Below are 18804 nucleotides of genomic sequence, written 5' to 3' on the forward strand. Positions count from 1 at the left end.
TTAAAAAGGAAAGATGCCAACCTAATTAGAAGAAAGATCTAAACTGATACTGGACCAAGAGTGACAACAGAGCCACCCAGATGTGCGGCCACTATGAGAACACAGCCCTACAGCCACATCAGAGCCTTTCCCGTCCCCACCCAGCAGTGACAGGGGTGGGAATGGGAAAAATCCTCCATCTACAGAGCCAGGCAGAGCCACAGAGGTACAGCCTGGGGGCCTTCGAACCTGTACCCTAGAGGGGCTGCTGCTCAGCTTCTCTGAGCCAGACCAGGGGCCCAGGGAGGGGTCAGCGTGGCCAGAGGGGCCTGAGCTCCGGTGTCCGAACACGAGGCTAAAAGGACTCCCAGGAGCTCAACAGCCTCGTGACTTCCTGAAAATGGGATGAGAAGCCTTTGTGCCCATCCCTGTGAGGTGGAGGGTTTCTGCTCTGTTGTCCAGTCATCCAGGTGCCCAGCAGGTGGGAATAGCAGTACCAACAGACCCCAGTGCCCACCCAAAAGCAGGACCCACCTCGCCACACACCCCAGTCTCCACACACAAAACCAGCCCTGCGACAGATTCAAAGGCCACGGCGCACGTGCCCCACGTCCTGTGCAATCTGAGGAAAGCACCTGTTTGGTGTCCAGAGAAGAGGAAGGACATCTAGTTTGGATGACGCTGTGAGGATTCATTTTGCATTGTCCTCTGTGCCTCTGAAAGGCAGGCCAGCCAAGAGGGTGACTGACAAACAGCCCTGCCTACCCCGCGCCCAGGCCGGTGCCAGCACAGGCAGGAGCTGCACATACCATGACGTTGCTCTCCAGCATCTGCAGCCCTGGGGTCCCATTGGCTTGCAGCAGGGTGTGCACCACGTCCTCGAGCTTGCTCTCCTCCTCAGCAGGAATGCAATACCTGATGTTGGGAGACAAGGCAGAGACTGGACCAGGACCCTGCCTGGGGAGCCTGGGCTGGGCCCACCCTGCATCCTCCCTCGGACAAATGAGCAAACGTGGGCCTGGGCAGCAGCCTCAGGTGCAGAAGGGAGACTGGGATCGGGGAGGTGCCCGGCTCGGTGACTGGCACTGTGGTTCTCAGGCCGCACCCACCCCACTCCCAGGCAACACTGCTGCTTCCGACCAGCATAGCACAGCATGCTCATCTTTTATGCAGATCTGACCTATACATGAGCCAGAAAACCTTCAAATCAAAAACAGATGTTTAAAACCCCATATAAATCAGACCCAGGCACATCTGCAGACTCAATTAGCCTCCCGTGAGTGCGCCAAGGCTGCGTCTCATCCCCGGGCTGGCATCTGACACTGTTCTGTAACAGGAGGCGCTGCAGAACTAAGATTCAGTGCTGGAATACGCGGTTCCCTCGGCTCTCCAACCCGGGCCACCTCGTGAGAGCCTGGCACAGCTCAAGCTCCTGGCCCCAGAGCCATGGGCTGCGTGGCCGGAAAGGCAGGACAACCCCTCAGTTCTCCAAACACAGGAAAAGTTGGGGGAAGGAGCCCTGCCTGTGCACATGCTGGCTCATGCCTGCACACGGGCCGACGCGGCCGCTGTGAAATTATGGAATGAGAGGAGGGTGCACCGGGTCGCAGGCCTGCCCCACCGAGGCAGCTGGGCGTGCCAGAACCCAGCCAGCCAAGGATCAGCTGGCGAAACACACAGAAAATCAACCCACACAGGCCTGCGTCATGCAGACTGAGGGACGGTTGGGAGCCGAGCGGTGGAGGCAGCTGCAGGGTGAGGCTCGGGACAGCACAGACCCCAGAGCACAGCTACAGAGGGACAGGGAAGACGGTGGGGGAAGGGCGAGGATGTCGGCAGACCTGAGCTGACAGGAATGTGTGGAACCTGACTGCGGCTATGGGGAGTGGGGGAATTACTGCTGGTGTCCCCAGAAGGGGACACCTACCTGTGAAAATCCAGGGGCCAGGCAGTCGGCGTGCATAAGGCAGGTGTGCCAGGCCTCCTCCAGGCCCTCCCTTCTGTCTCCCGCGCCCATAGGGGCCAGCAGGCTGCGGCGGGACACCTGCTGAGTGGACCTGGGCAAGGTGACCTCTCCGAGTACAGCCCACCCTCCATCCCTGAGTCCTGACAGGACCTGGGGCTGCAGAGCACATGCAGCCACTGGCCCAGGGGCAGCCAGGTCAGGGGCAGCGGCTCTGGTGCAGTTGTGACGCTGCCCAGCTCCGGTCACTCTGGGCAGCCACCCAGCCCTCAGGCCCAGTTCCAACCTGGCACCTTCCCCCAGGCCCGCAGGCAGGCCTGCTCTCGGCTGCGCTGAGGTGTCTGTGATGAAATCCTTCACTTGGAGGCCAAATCCTGTTTCAGTTGCCACATGGAATGGTTTTTATTATGTTCATGTTATTTCAATGCCAACATATTCTGTTACTGATTTGTGATTTAAACCCAGGGTTTCTAACCAAAATCAGATGTTTTACAAAAAACCGCAACCCATAAAGTTCTCCAATCACATCCCGGCCTCCTCTTTATTCCCCCTCAATGACGGGCAGGGGTTCGTGTTCAGGAAGTCCACAGACTCCCATTTCCCTTCCTCTAACCCAACCTTCACCCGAGGGGCCGGCAGGGGTGCTGGCTCAGGTTGCAGGTCTGGGGGGACTCCCCGAACCCCAAACCAGGCCTGCGCTGTCCACAGAAGCTTCCCCACAGAAACGGCATGGAGGGCACAGGGGCTCCGGGAAGGGGCCACACCCTCTCCCAGTCCCAGTAGCCACCCTCGCCCTGGACAACACAGCTGCACGTACTCTGCTCAAAGCCTCCACAAGCTAGCAGCCACTCACAGACCAACCGCAGGTGCTGAGACCACCCTCCCTGGCACACAGGCTCCCAGGAGGCCCGCAGGTCCTGCTCACATCAATACCAACCACCACTTCCTACAGTGTGGCCGGGACGCAGGGGCACCACAATGAGGCCGCTGCAGACCTGGGTCCTAAGAGCGCGGACGGTAGTGCTGAGGCTGTTTGTTTTCATAAAGAAGCCTCATCACCCGTGAGGACAATAAGCAGTCAGTGCAGGATGAACGTGAGGCTGGTAGACTGTCAGACAATAAGACGTCTGATTATTTGCAGTAATTTCCCATCTGCCACCTAAATAAAGGAACCGAAGAGCCAGCCAGGGATCAGACCTGGATGGAGGTGACAGTCAGGCTCCAGGTGGGCACCGAGCAGGCAGCTTCCCACAAAACAGACAGATGTGTCCAGGAGAGACAACATGTGTGCCTGACACAGCAAGAACTCCATTTCCCATAAGACCTACTCTCCCCGCAGCCGTCGGGGGGTTGGGAGGCTCTGCAGAGACACTCAAAACGATTGCTCACGAGGCCAGAGAGGGAACAGAAGGCATGCCTGACACCGCCCACCTGTCCCACTGTGATTCCCTTCCTGTTGCTCAGACTTAGTATGAAACAAACACTTGGAAACCAACAACAAAAAGTCATATCCTAGAAGAAAAATCAAATAGAAATAGGCAACTGACAAAAAATGGGAACATAAATGAGCATATGAAGTGATGCTTATCACCAGAGCAACTTAAAATGTTCCCTGCCACTTCCAGCCCCTCCAATGGAGGCAGGAAATCCCAAGCTGGGAGCTCTGACAAGGAGCTGGGACACAGGAAAGCAGCTCTGGGAGGCTCTCCACGCCCTCACCCCCCGCCCGCCCCCAGGGCCAGCACACTCACCAAATGCAGTCAGCACCAGTGTGTAAGTAGTCGATGTAGGGAAGGTGGTTTTGGTCTCGAGACCAGCATGAGGTAGAAAAGACCATGCCAATATTTAGCCAGGGAATTGTCACTCCTAAAACATAAAGGGAGAAAGCAGCAACAATGTCTGAGTAACAGCTATTAGAATCACTATTTTATTCCCAAATAGGAGAAAGAAATGGGATTCAAAGCCAGCCAGGCAAAGCCCAGTAAGAAGGAACTTGCTCTTCCCGCCTGCCGCACAGAAGCCAGGCTGAGATGGGCGCGCTACAAACAGCAGTGGAAGGGCAGCTTACTCCACAAGTCGGGCAGCACGATGCCCCAGGGAGCGTGACCATGGCGACTGCTGGGGTCATCAATAACCAGCAGCCATGGGCTGGGCCCCAAGGCTGAGAACGGGACACCAGACCCGACTCGCGTCTGGAGAGGCCCTGAGCACTCGCCTCCACGGGGCGTGGAGGGTCCCAGCCTTCAGTGACCGGAGGCCCCAGGACACCTGGCTTTCCAAATGCCTGCGTAGAACCTCCCCCTGAGGAGCCTGCACTAGTCCTGAGGGGGCAAGACTTCTGCTCCGAAAACACCAATTCAAGGTGAAAAGATGGCCACTGAGCACCTGCCAGCTTCTAGATGCTGTGACTTGGTCCACCTTTCCACATATTTACGGATTTCAATTATGGCCCTATTTCTTTCTTTCCTGCAAATCAGTGTCTTGAATCTAAAGACTCTGCACCGGAAGCCCCCGTCCCTTTCCAGCTCCAGCTCCCGACGGACGTGGGACTCACCGGGCACAGCACCGAGGTGGCGCAGGATGGACCCTGTGTTATTGGGGAGGACGGTGAGGTTCCATCCATGCCTGCAGAAGAAAGAGGGGCATCACAAGGCTGGCGAGAAGAGCACCATCTAGTCCCCAAAATGCAGACAACAGATCCAACTCTACCTTGAAAACGGTTCTGACTTCCCCACGGGGAACCCGCTGCCGTGCGTGTTGGTGTCCACCTTGCCGCAGTGCACCGCCACATGGCAGTCCTTCTCCTCCACGAGCCTCCAGTACTCTTGCTGCAGGGAGAGCGAGGGGTCAGCACAGCTCACCCACCAGCACTGACACTAGTGCACGAGGAAGGAGCATCACAGGACAGCCCCAAGAGAGCACAGAGTGGGACGGCGATGCTCGAATGACCTCTGCAGGCAGGTCCCAGAACTGAGGGCAGGGACCCCCAACAGACAAACGCACACACATTCATGGCAGCCTCATGCACCTCAGTTGAAACGTGGACGTAAGCCGTGTCCACACAGATGGACGGACAGGCCTGAGGAGATGGTCCATACAAAGGCCTGCTCTTCAGCCTTCAAAGGAAGGACAGACTGACACGTGCCAGATGACCCACCTTGAAGACACAATGCCCAGGGAAATAAGCCAGTCACACAGGACAAATACCGCACGGTTCCACTTCCATGAGGTACCGAGAACAGTCAGAATCTCAGACCGAAGGCAGGATGGCAACTGCCAGGGGCTGGGGACGGAGTCACAGGAAGTTATTGCATAATGGGAACAGAGTTTCAGTTCTGCTAGATGAACAGCATTTTGGAGATGGATGGTGATGGTGATTGCACAGTGTGAATGTACTTACACTGCTGAACTGTACACTTAAAAATGGTTAAGATGGTAAAGTTAAGGCTATCATAATAAAAATTATTTAAATGAAAGGGTATAGGAAATGAAATGATACAGAGGCAGAGGACATGCCACTGTGGTCCTCAGACTGAAGTAAACGCAGCCTCCACTCTAGCACCGCAACAGACGCACCTCACACGCGTCCCAGGACCAGCCGTCCTGACCTCTACGAAGAGCAAAGCCCACACTCACCCAGCTGTACCCACGCCAAATGACTCAGATGGAGGTGGTGGGGGTACAGCGGCCGGTGCAAAATGCTGCCCTTGTAACTAACCTATTGAGTGTGGCAGGAATGCGTTTTACTAACAGGTGAGCAGACGTGCCCAGATTACCTTTAGGCAACTCCCACATTCAGAGACACTTTTCATTTCGTTTCAATTATCAATCTAGAAGGGCAGCATCGCTTCCCTAATCCTGACAAAGCCCATTTAGCGGGAACCACCTTTCAAGGAGGAAGCCTAACCAATAACCACAGGTCAGCTCAGGGCAGTGCTGCCCGTGTAACACTGCAGAAGGGGAGGGCACTGCACAGGCAGGGACGGGAGCTGCAGGTGCCCACAGCACTGGGCAACTTCTACAGAGAGGGGCCAGCTGGCGGCGTCAAAGGCCCCCAGCCAGAGGTTCTCAACCTGTGGGTCACGACCCCTTTGGCGGTCGAACGACCCTTTCACAGGGGTCGCCTAAGACCATCCTGCATATCAGATATTTACATTATGAGTCATAACAGTAACAACATTACAGTTATGAAGTAGCAACGAGAAAATAACTTTATGGTTGGGTCACAACATGAGGAACTGTATTTAAAGGGCCAGAAGGTTGAGAACCACTGCCCCAAGCCAAGAATAAATCAACATCATTAAATGCCTGGATTCCTTAAACAGAGGTGCTCAAAACGTGAGGAAGGAAGGGGTAGTCTGGCTGACGGGACTGGTGACAGTCGGGCCCTGCCAGCGGGTATCAGACTGACAGCAACCTCTCGTAGGTGAGTATCGCTGATGGAGGAAGGGACCTGCTGCTACATGGGGGACACTCCACTTGCTGAGCACTGGCCAGGAAGGTGAGCCTTCTTTGAAGGAGTGAGAAGCTAGACAACCTCAGACAAAAAGTTTGGATTTTAGCAATTATTTCTATTGTGTTTAAATATTATGTAACTGCTAAAGCAAAAGCCAAACTTCCAGAGAGAACGAATTCTCAAGTAGGAAACTAAAATAAGCCAAGCTTTCCTCGTGCTACGGGTGGTAATAAAAACTGCACCTTCACAGACGTCCGCCCACAAGGATGGACGTTGTGCAACAAAGGCCTCTTTTTCCAAAGAGCCACGTTCCTTTCTTCTGACGTGCCTGCCACACAGGCCATGAGCACTTCGCAAGCAACTGTGTGGCCACGTGTCCCCGAACCGGGCCCGGCTGACACTGTGGTTGACGGAATGTGGCGTGGGCAAGGCCAAGGCTGGGGGATGGGGCGGCGGTCAGGCCACAGCATGGCGTTCCAAGGCAGCACCCAGAGCACAGAGCTCGGCGTGTGCCCAGCAGCAGAGACCCAGGCCCAAAGGGAAGCCAACGGTGCTGAAGGCGGACACGGAAACCACCAAGCCCAGAAACGGCCCAAGACTCAAGTGGAACCTGCTGAGCTTCTGATGGTGACAGCAACGGTGCGGCATCACATGTCCCCGATGGAGGGGGCCCGGTGTCCTGGTGTGGCCTAGACTGTCCTGCAAATCCCACTCCCAGGAAAACCTGGTCAAATCAGGATGGCTGGGCCCGAGGTCAGCCTGGGTTCACCCAGGAGAAGTGGCATCCATCCCTGAGAACAACCAGATGTGGTCTGGAGCCATGGGACTAACTCAGGCTGCAGTCCACACAACGGCTCCCGCTCACAGCTGCCCTACAAGTGCTGGAAGTTCGGTGTCTCCCTGACAGCACTGCGTGCTGCTGAGGGCTGCCGATGCCAGCGGCTGGCAGTTCTCAGCCACTCAGCTGGGCACTGGCCAAGGGGAGGCAACTAGAAGACAGGGTCTCAGTCCTGGAGAACCTTGCACAAAACTCCCCTAATTGGTCTGGGCACGGAGGTGCTCACTGTCTTTCCAACCTCACACTAACTCAGAACAGAGTTGGCAGAACACAAAAATGGCACTCTGCCAGTCCCGCTAAATAAAACGGGGGAGAAGGCACAGCAGAGCTATGGTTTCAAGGAATTCCAAACATTCTCCTGCGTAACAGACACCCAGAGGGCGGGGAGGAGCGGCCAGCGGGGGGACGCCCAGCTCACCCCTGGCTTCCGCCTCTGGTTGGGGTAAAACAGGGACAAGCCGGGAAGAGGCTCTCTCTTCATTCTACCTTTTTTGAGTCTGAGGAAATTTAGATGAATAAGAGTAAAAACTTTCAGCTGCCCCAGTACAGGGAAAGAAGTCAACCACTCAAGTCCTCTCAGGCTGCCAGGCCCCAGGAGGGCCGGGCCCCACACGCGGGCAGCAGGAGCTCAGCTCACCTCAATTTCAGCTGGCGCAGGCTCCTTGCTGAAGCACATGTTCATGATGTTTCTTGCTGTTCGATAAAAGGTTGTTAAAGAAACAGACCTTCCCTGGAAAGAAAACAAAAACAGGTGAGTCTAGCTGAAGCAACACAGTTGAGTTTAAGCCCACATCGGGCTGGCCCTACCACGGGCTCTGCTGGCACCCTCCCCCCCACCCCCCCCACCCCCTGGGTGGCTGGTGCCAAAGTTAGCAGCACAAGCAAAGGAATGAGGTCACACTGCCTTTGCAGCGCTAGGAGCAAACAGACCTGGCATCTGGAGGCAATGGGCTGTGCCCCGGGAGGCTGTGCACCGGGAGGCCGCGGGGTCAGCTTTCACTTTTTGGAGAAACGGGTACGGATGGAAAAGGAGGCAGAATTCCTGTTACCCATGTGAGGGAAGGATAAAGGCTGTGGGCCAGTGCAGAAACGAACAGCAATAAGACAACCCAGAAGAGAAGTCTGGGGGATCTTCAGAGACAGAAACTTGGGGCCCCAAGGGTCCTCACCACATGAAAAGCAGCCAGACACGCAACCTCACCTCGTGGGTCTGAGGGGGACAGATGTACCCTGGTGACTCTTGCTGTCCCACTCCCACCTCCTTTAGCACACAGCTCTGTTCTCGTTTGGGAGTCCAGGTAGACCTTATTTTCGACCTATTCTACATTACAGGTTTTGTTACACAGGGACAAGCTTGTAAGATTCATGCCTTTCACTCTTTTGTGACCAGGCACACGTATCCCTTGATTACAGAAATATGTACCAAGCAGCTATGGTCTATCAGGCCTAGTTCAGCAGCTGTGGTAAAGCAGGCTCGACACCGACACAACCCTGTACTCATGCAGCTTCACCAGGCCTCGCCACAACCCTAAACAAGCATGAGCTGCAAGGAGGCCCCAAGCGCCCTGAGGGACAGGGGAGGGGTCCCTGTGAGCACCCCAGGGGAAGGAACACCCCACCGCACAGGAAGCCTGCCTGCCAGGGCAGGTCAGGGCACCAGGGCAAAGCCTTCACACTGGCTGCTCTGACATTTGCTTTCCAGCTTTAGAAATGACTCTGTGAAGTTCTAACGCAAAGGAAATACTCCCTACAGTTCCGAACTTCTGACATTCTGCTCCTTACAACATAACAGCCCGCCCTGGCCAGGTGGCTCAGTAGTTTGGGGTGTTGTTCTGTGTACCTAAGGCCTCAGGTTCAATCCCCAGTCGGGGAGAGTATGGGAGGCGACTGATCAATGTTTCTCTCTCACGTCGATGTTTCTCTCCCTCTCCCTTTTTCTCTCTCTCAAACCAATATTTTTAATGGAAATATATATAAATAGATAAATAAATACAAATAAAAACCTAACGACTAGGAGGGACCTAGTTTTGCCCTAAGGCAGAGTGCCCGGAATTCAAGGGGACACCCAGCACCCAACCGTCAATGGCCCAACAGTCAGGGGCCTCAAGAACATGGCTGAGCAGCACCAGGGCCACCAGACCACCCCGTAGCCCAGCTCGTAGGATTTTGCGATGAAATCTAAAAATACACTTTACAAAGCAGGTTTTCAAAAAAACTCTTGCTTTGATCCAACTCACTCTCATAAAATTGACCTTCTTCAATAAAAAGTAACAGAAGTAGAGAGTATCTTATTTCACATGCTGGCTGTTCAGTCCCGGGTTTAATGAGCGGTTTCCGCGGAGGAGGCTCCTCAGGCACACATCCAGGAAACAGCCGAAGTCCTCCCAAGTTCACAGTCCGTGCCACCTCTCTCTCCCCATGAAACATTCAGAATGTGAAACAGGATGCGGCCATCAGCAGGCTGCAGGCAGCCATTCCCCACCCCATGGTCTCTGCAAGGCATCTCGGGAGGTAACAGGGGACACCGAACCTGCTCTGCGTCTCACAGTAGAAAAAGTTCCAGAAAGCAGCCCAGGGCTAAAGCCCAGCAGGTGGGTGGCCACAGGCGCCTTCGCAACATGGACTCAGAAGGGCAGGCACACCTGCACGAGTGCCAAGCTCCCTATGTGTCTGGGATGGGCCCAGTATCAGAAGTCCACATCGATTTAACCAGGCGGCGATTTTCAACGTACCAAAAATCCCCCGGCTCATCCGGGTGGGAGCAGGGTTGTCAAGAGAGGGCTGCCAGGACTCACCACAGAACACATCCCTCCTGGTAAACCCAGAACAGGGACGCCGGGTACAGCCATGCACCTGTCAAAGCCCAGCAACACAGCAGAGGCCTCTCTTAGCTCTGCCCCCGGTGCCCCACTCACCCTTGTAGGCAGGGGAGAGGCAGCCCCAAGCCTGGCTTTGGAACCAGCCAGACAGGAGGCTACGGTGGCAGCTGCTGAGCAAAGGCAGGCAGGCTGCCAAGTGGGAGTGCCCGTGACTCTGCCCGCTTCTCAGAGAAGCGTGTCTCCTAGGACGGCTATTGCAGCAACAAGATGTGGCAGAACTGGGAAACATGGGCACGTGTTTGCCAACCCTCCCACCTCCTCCCTCAGCAGCTTCAATAGTGAGATGCAAAGAGATAGCTCTATAAGGGCCTCTCTACAGGTGACTGGCCACACTGAGGTGGGGCAGTGGGCCATGCAGAAAGTAAATAAGGAGGCAAAGAGAACCAGTACTCCAGGCCTGGCCAGGCAGCTTCGCAGTACTCCAGGCCTGGCCAGGCAGCTTCTGCCCTCCAGCCTGAGAGCAGGTGCCGGGGGGGGGGGGGGGGGGGGGAATTGTGGGTGAGGAGGAATTGCATTTGCATCCTAGGTACTGCATCCATGGCACCTGGGCGCTCACTCCGCTCATTCAATGAAAAAGAAAGCCAAGGCCTGAAGTGGGCAAGCGACTCCGCCCATGCTCACAGTTCCTGGGGCAGCCAGGGCCTGTTCAGCCGGCCAGATGCCCTGAGGCCTGGGGCCGAAGCGGGCTGCAGACATTTCTCTTTATTAATTTCCCAGAGAAAGTGGCTGGCAGCTTCGGGACCCGCCCACCGCACAGGGCCTACCTTATATATACACTTGTGGAAGTCACTGAGGACGCCTTTGTCCTCTTCCTCTTCTTTCACCACTTCCTTTTCCTGAGCAAAGAGTCGCCGCCGGCCCGTCTTGAGCTGGGCCTGGCCCACCTCCTTGAGCTTGCTGCGAAAGCCGTTCCTGTGGGCCACGCCATTGATGAGCCCGTTCTTGGGCTCAAAGCGGGGCAGGGGGTGGAACTTGTTGTAGTCCTGCTCCGTGTGGCCCTCCAGGGGCCCCTTCCGCTTCTCCAGGATCTCCTTCTCCATCAGCACCTCCTTCTCCAGCCGGCGGTGCTCCTCGGGGGACAGGGAGTCGTAGGACAGCAAGTACTGGCAGTAGGCCTCCTGGAGCTTGGCCAGCCGGTCCTGGGCAGTCTTGGGGATGCGCAGCATGTCTGCGAGTTTGTTCCATTTTTTGAGGTCAGTCACTTGCTGCATGCCACCCATCTCGTTAATAAGCCGGAAAAAGCAGGCCAGGTCAAGCTCGCAGCCTCCTGGGACGGTGAGGGAAGAAAACACAGGGACGTCAGCGAAAAGGACCATGAACAAGATAAGGCCTTCTTCACTCACCTGCCAGTCCATGATGCCCTGTGCCGGGACGCGGCAAGACGCTAGGGTCAGTCACAAACACTCATCTCTGGCCTCCATGGAGCTTCGTCTGTGCAGACGGACCCTAAGACAACCTGGCGCACTACAGGGACAGATAAAGCTGACTGAGGGGCTGGGAGGAGCGGGGGCCACCATCTTAGGTGGGACGATAAGGGAAGGCCTCCTGGAGGAGGTAACATTTAGGCAGAGGTCAATGGTAGGGAGCTGGCATGCTTCTCCTCAAATGGGCGGCACACACTGGTCAGCACCCTTCTAAAGACCTAGAGCAGCTGTAATGAGACCAGGAGCAGCGGCCATCCCTGGAGGGAAGGGCAGGGCCCAGTTGTGCCACTCAGCCACACCCACGTCCCAATGTCACCAGGAACAGCTGTGATGTCGGAAATCATACACAGCATGTGTTCTCTATCCCAATTTCCCTCCCAACCCCAACACACACACACACACACACCTGCCCAACACACATACCCCACTCACCCACCCAACACACACATGCCCAACACAATACACAAACCCAAGACACACACCCAACACACACACACACACACCCCACACACATGCTCGAGTTGCTTATTTTCAATCCCACAGGATTTCCAGGTTGACAGGCACTATTCAGAAGGGCACCTGACAGTCTGCCCTTCAATTCCTCCCATATGCACTCAGAGGGACCACTAATCTCAGAAGGATGGAGGTGAGTTTCACTACATCCCTTGATCAAATTACAGAACAGCACAGGGGCCAGAGGTGGGCTGAGCATCCTAGGACACCCAGAGGCGTGCCTGGACCATCCCAGGAACTGCAAATAAGACCAGAGGACAATGTGGGTTTGGGTGTCTGTGAACAACGGAACCACCTCAGGGAGGAGACTTCCCTGGACCTCAACCAGGTTCCAGGCCCCACTCTGGTGTCTCAGCGAGGAGACCGCGCCTGGCAGTGCAGCGCTCTGACGGGCACAGGTAGAGAGCGAAGCCAGTCACCCCAGCGTGCCACGGCAGCTCCAACCACAGGTCTCATTGGAGGGGAGGCCGGCCATACCTTTTCCTTTTTCTCTAAGATCACGATAATACAATAGCACTTAAAATTTACCCAGTTCTCGCAAATCCATTAAAGACTCCACACCTGCCATGATCAGCCCGTTCAGAGGGCCACCATGTTGCTACCTGGCAAAGCATCTCCCTCATCTAGTCCGAGCTGACCCCACTCCCTGCAGCACTGCAGCTTCCCAAGGGGCTGGGTGCTTATCCGTTTGCATGAATTCTGGGAAACAGCTTCAAAAGGACTAAGTGCCTTGCGCTTGGAGACACCTGAGCTCAGACCCACGCCCAAGGCCTCTGTGGGTAGTAGGCCAGGTCAGCACCCCTTCACAGACAGTGATAATGCTTTACACTTGGGGCAAAGAGCAGGAACACTCACCCGAGTGCCCGTCTGCCAACTGCTGTTGCTACGGGAGGAAGTCACGGTTAAAGAAATCCTGCTCTGGCCCGGCCAGCGTGGCTCCGTGGCTGAGCGTCAAACGATGAGCCAGAAGGTCATGGTTCGATTCCTGCTCAGGGCACATGCCCGGGTTACAGGCTTGATGCCCAGTAGGGGGTATGCAAGGGGCAGCCAATCTATGATTTTCTCTCATTGATGTTTCTATCCCTCTCTCCCTTCCTTTCTCTGAAATCAATAAAAAGTTTATTAGAAAAATGAACTACTCTGAAAAAAAGGGTGGTTGGCTGGCCTCGTGACATCACCCGAGTACTCTACCAGTCCCTAAAAGACCCCCAGCTCAGGGTGGGTAGGAGGACCTGGTGCTGCTCTGAGTCACCCAACAGCCGAGTGCACACAGGGCACAGCCAACACCAAGCTCCTCAGACAGCCTCACCTCCTCAGCCCATTCCCACAGCCCTGGGTCACTGTCTATCACAGGGCATCCCTGACAAGGGACCACCACCAACCAAGAATTCTTTCAAATCAATGATTCTCACTCAGGAATTAGCCCTGGCAGGCACTGCTGAGAGGAATAATGAAATCTCATCTCACAAAGGAATGCCATCTTACTGCCAGTTCTTGACACTTAAATAGCTGTTAAATGTCTCCTTTTCTCCCAGCCTTTGAAAAATCAGAATCTCCACAATGGAGGCAGGGATGTGCTTTTCCTTTCAAGGATCTAGAGCTGAAAGGGAAGTGGGTAACCATACCCGCTGTCCCCATAGGAAACCCCCTCCTCAGAGCCCACTCGTCTGAAAGTGAACTAATCCCGGAGGTAATAGGGTCCAGAGAAGAAGCGGACAGGGGAGCTCGACAACCTGTGAGTGGATGCTGCTGGGGGCCGGGGGCCCTCAATGCGGGACTTGTGCCCACTAGTCAGCGAGCTGAGCTCTGCAGCCGTCCGGGCAGAGCTGTGTGGGCTCTTGGGAGAAGTGTGCACATTCCTGCACCTGTGGGCTCCACAAGGACCAAGCTGGTTGCCATGGAAGCAGAAACTCAAGTCAAAATGAGGAGGATGAAGAGACAAGGACAAGACAGAGAAGAAATTTCGTGGGCTGAGGTCTACGAGAGTTCGTGGATGGAAATGTGTCCCCAAAATATTCATGTGCAGAATCCTAACCCCTGATGCCTCAGAATTTGACCTTATTTGGAGAAAGGGTCTTTAAAGAGGCATTTACCTGGGGTGAGTAGTGTCTTTATAACAAAAGGAAGACACCAGGAGCTCGCACACTGAAGAATGGCCATGTGAGGACAGAGAAGCACCATCTACAGGCCAAGGGAGAGGCTTTGGGGGACACCACCCTTGCAGGAAGCTTGGTCTTGAACTTCCAGCCCCCAGAACTGTGAGACGGTAACTCCCTGTTGTTTAAACTCCTGAGGTTGTGGCACTATTGTGGGCATCCCAGCCAAGCAGATGAATCCGGGGGGGGGCAGCATCCCATCGCACCCTGAACACTGCTCTGGCCCCTGCAGGCAGTAGGGGACCACCCAGTGGGGAGAGCATGGACCCCGATACCCACAAATGTCCAGAACCTGGAGAAAAGGGGCGGTGGCCTCCCCTGAGCAGCAAATGAGGCGGGAGAAGTGCATCCCCAGTGACAGGGGAGAGAAACCGGCACGTGGGATGAGGCAGTGGGCAGGCAGGGCTTACCTATGAGCGGGAGCTCGTCCATGGTGATGCCCTGAGATCTGAGGTGCTTCTTGATGCAGGCCAGCCGCTGCACGTTGGGGCCCCAGCGCCGGCCCAGCTTGTGGATGTGCTGAATCTGCGTGACGAACCGCATCTCGTCGTTGAGCTTGCACTCGGGCCGCCAGTCCGGAGGGGGGATGACCCTGCACATGCCATACTTCTCCACCTGAGCGCGCACCGACTCGATGTAGACGAGTGGGTCGTGGAACTCCTTGGCTGACGGCCTGAGCACGGGGATCTCGTCCATGGCCGCCCACCCGACCCGGCCGGACCCCTTCTCGGGCTTGGCCGCCGCCTCCTGCGGCTTGTGCAAGGGCTCCGATTGCGAGGTAGAACGATTTTCACAGGAGGCGCCGTCCGCCTTGCCATGTGCTTGTCTGCCCAGCGTGCTCCTCCCGGCTGCAGCCCGCTTCGGCCGGTTCCTCTCCAAGCTCCGCTCGGGCACCTCCTTCTTCACATGTCCATTCAGCAGAGCTTTCTCCACTAGGGCCTGAGCCGGGGCTGGGGCCTGGGCTGGGGCTGAGGCCGCCGCCGCCTTCCTGCCAGGGGCTTCGGCAGAGCCGGCAGCCCCTTTCATCTTCTTAGGGGGCGACTGCAGCTTCTCCGCCTGGTGTGCCTCTTCCAGTCTCCTCTTGGAATTCCGCAGCCCCTCCCGCAGCTGCCGCCCCCCCACCTCCTTAGTGCATGACTTTGGGTTCAACCGGCCACTGACCTTGAGGCCGTTGACGGCAGGCCCGGTGGACTTGGACACCCCCCCGAGGGATAGCACCTGTTTGCGGGTTTTTGCATTGCTACTTTCAGTTTTCCCTGAGATTGTGTGGTTGACAGCTGAACTGGGCTTGTGGTGATTGGGTTTGGTTTCCTTGACCAGTTCTCTCTTGGCTTTGGTGTATGTGACAGTCCCCTTAGTCACGGTTGCAGTGTACTTCACAGTTTTGGACGGTGAAGGTCTGACTTCGCGCATCTTTTTGGCACTGGTTGCACTTGTACCCAGAGATGACATTCGAGTGACTCCATTTACCTTCGAAACCTGGGAGGCAGCAGGAGAGGCAGAAGACAAAAAAAAACCCCAAAAAACAGAATTAGTACCTGCCAAGAAGGCAACTCTTCCACACAGAGACACTACACAGAGACAAGGGCTACCTGCAAAGGCAAACAAAACACATTGCCTGGGTGCTATTTCAGACTCTTGGCATAGTCCACACCCATCCTTCCTTTTCCACGTTTGATCCCATGGCTCTTCCAGGAAACTGGATGTTTCACCGTGAGCCTTCCCACATGCCCGCCAACCACCTGTCACAGGTTAGGAACATTTCTGATAGGAAGACCCTGCCCATGTGGGAGGAAAAGAGCATGTCCAATGTTGACCCCTGAGTAATGCAGGGGGTTAGAGGCACCAAACCCGTCCTCCGTAGCTAAAAATCCATGGTAGCTTTCGGACTCCCCAAACACCCTGTCATCCTTCAGTATCTGCAGGAAACTGGTTCCAGGACCCCGTGAATAACAAAATTGGTCGGTACTCAAGCCCCTTGTATAAAAGGGCGTGGAACAATGCATGCAGTCGGCCCTTCACATCCGGACTCTGGATAGCGGTTTGAAAATACTGTTTTTAATCTGTGGCTGGTAGAATCCAAGGATGTGAAACCCAGGAATATGGAAGGCCAACTGTATGTTTACTGGAAAAAAGTCATATATAGGTGGGCACTCCCAGTTTAAGCCATGCTTTTCCAGTCAACTGTACACAGACACGCAGTACACGCGCGCGCGCACACACACACACACACACACACACACACCTGCTCTAAGAAAAGACATGCTTGCTCTTTGCTCCCCTTAAAGCATGATCTGCCCACAGAATTTAAAAATCTATGTGCTAAAACAAGAATAAAACAAAAAGATTATGGAAAAAAGAACAACAGCCCTCAAGTGGTTCAGCTTCGATGCAGACGTGTGGCTGCAGACTGCTGGCACCTGTCCTTCTCCTTGTGTTTGATACGTGCCCCATGCAGCCCTTGCTGAATGTCAGGGGGTGCACCTAACCTCTTTGGTAAAGCACAACATGCCCAACCCTCTCTGCAAAGGAGGTTCCTACTTCCCTTCCCTCAAAAACTTCCACATCCGGTTCCACAGGAATGGGGTCACAAGCAGCCCTGCAAGGGCATCTTTCAGCATGGACACCACGGTAATCCCACGACACACAAGCCCACCTCAATATAGAGAGAAGTCAGAGTGATGTTAATGAACACCTGAAACGCATTAACTTCCAAAGAACGAGAAAGGGCTGGCCCTAGTAGCTGCTGCTGGGCTGGCTGGTGTGGGCACTGAGGCACAACTCTGCCTCTCTGTTACCTTGACATGTCATTTAACATCATGGGCATCAACTTCTCATTTGCAACATGAGTTACAGATTCAGGAACTCCAGGGTTCCATAAGAACCATGACCCCCTAAGAGGCCGACTAAAAAACACAATTCCTGGGAAACACAGAGCAGAAACAACAGACCTCTTTCCTCACCAAGAACCCAGAGGAGGTGATGGTGGAGGGAGACTGGCTTCCAAGTCAGCTGAGACCTAAGCAGCTGGCTCCTCTCAACACCAGTGCCCCGAGGGCTGTGCAGCTGCCACCAGGATGGCCGGAGGCTCAGGTGACCTCTGCCCTGTGCCCCGGCCTCGCCCAAGAAGAGGCACATTTTGCTTAAGTGGAGAATAAGCACAAAGATCACACTTTCCCATGGGTGTCCACACCAGTGGTTCCCAATGGGCTCCCACCCCCTGAGTTTCTTATCCGGTAGGTCTGGGACAGGCCTATAGAATAGAATCTATATTTGCAACAAAGAATCTATATTTGTAACAAAGTTCCAGGGAACTGATCTGTGGACATACTTTGAGAATCACTGAATCAAACTATTAGCTGAAAGTTCCAAAGACAGAAAAAGGCAAGAAGCCACTGAATGTGCCAGCAATTTGACACAGTAACGGAAAGCCTCAGATCATGGTATGAGGCAGGGTTCCCGCCAGTGGTTAGTAAACAGGTTCCTAGTGAGCCGCCTGGACTTCTGTACTCAGCAAGGGCCCAGGAATTACAGCCCGGGTTCCCCACTGCCTTCCACCTTATAAGAAGCAGCACTGACAGATCGGGTGGGAAAGAGAGGAAAAGAATGGAAAATTAAAAACAGAAACTTGCAACTTGGCCACAATAAATTAAAAACAAATTTGGAAAGCCAACGGTAAGGGCAAAGACAAATTTTGGAATAGGAGGTATGGTGAGGAAGACAAATAACTTTAAATGTTCATCATTCATATATATCAGAGAGGAAGGGAGAGGGAGCGAGAGATAGAAACATCAAAGAAAGAGAGAATCATTGATTGGCTGCCTCCTGCATGTCCCCTACTGGGGATGGAGCCCACAACCCAGACACGTGCCCTGATTGGGAATCGAACCCTGACTTCCTGGTTCATACATAGGTTGACATTCAACCACTGAGCAATACTGGTTGGGCTCATCCTAATATTGACTAAAACAAAAACCATCTTACCTAATAAAAGACAAATATGCAAATCGGCTGTACCTTTGCTGTGCCATCAGCCATGCCCACCAGCCAATCAGAGTGAGTATATGCAAATTAACCCAACCAAGATGGCAGCCGGTAGCCACGGAGCTGAAGTAAGCAGGGGGCTTGGTTGCTCCAGTGATGGAGGAAGCCAAGTTTCCCGGCTGGCTCTGAGCTCCACTGAAGGCAACAAAGTTTCAATTATAGAAGGTAAATAAATCTCAGAATAAAAATAAAAAAAAGAAAGAAAGGAGAGGCTGGGAGCTTCCGTTGCCAGAGGGGCTTGGCCAGCCTGAAAACGGCCCTCAGACCCTCACCCAGACTGGCCAGGCACCCCAGTGGGGACTCCCCACCCTAAAGAGGGTGTGGCCAGCCTGAAAACAGCCATCAACCCAGGCTGGCCAAACCTTCATGAGGTGAGGGTCCCCACTGGAGGGGGGGGGGGGGGGGGTTTTGACCAGCCTGCAAACAGCCATCAGCCCCTCACCCAGGCTGGCCAGGCACCCCAGTGGGGACCCCCACCCTGAAGAGGGTGTGACCAGCCTGCAAACACCCATCAGCCCCTCACCCAGGCTGGCCAGGCACCCCAGCTGGACC

At 54.8% G+C, this 18804-nt stretch overlaps 1 protein-coding gene across 10 annotated transcripts in view; it reads right to left on the reverse strand.

Moving 5' to 3' along the window:
* JARID2 (jumonji and AT-rich interaction domain containing 2) overlaps nucleotides 1–18804 on the reverse strand; it is a 290372-nt gene that overhangs the window by 10973 nt on the left and 260595 nt on the right. For all 10 annotated transcript variants that reach the window (XM_036348397.1, XM_036348405.1, XM_036348406.1 and 7 more), the window contains 7 exons: nucleotides 14619–15687; nucleotides 10880–11382; nucleotides 7874–7966; nucleotides 4652–4770; nucleotides 4497–4567; nucleotides 3694–3808; nucleotides 789–894 (listed from right to left, as the gene is read on the reverse strand). In XM_036348397.1, coding sequence (XP_036204290.1) covers nucleotides 789–894; nucleotides 3694–3808; nucleotides 4497–4567; nucleotides 4652–4770; nucleotides 7874–7966; nucleotides 10880–11382; nucleotides 14619–15687 — 2076 coding nt within the window. The remainder of the gene's footprint in view (nucleotides 1–788; nucleotides 895–3693; nucleotides 3809–4496; nucleotides 4568–4651; nucleotides 4771–7873; nucleotides 7967–10879; nucleotides 11383–14618; nucleotides 15688–18804) is intronic.

This window comes from Myotis myotis, unplaced genomic scaffold (assembly GCF_014108235.1).
Source record: "Myotis myotis isolate mMyoMyo1 unplaced genomic scaffold, mMyoMyo1.p scaffold_m19_p_2, whole genome shotgun sequence".
NCBI lineage: Eukaryota > Metazoa > Chordata > Mammalia > Chiroptera > Vespertilionidae > Myotis > Myotis myotis.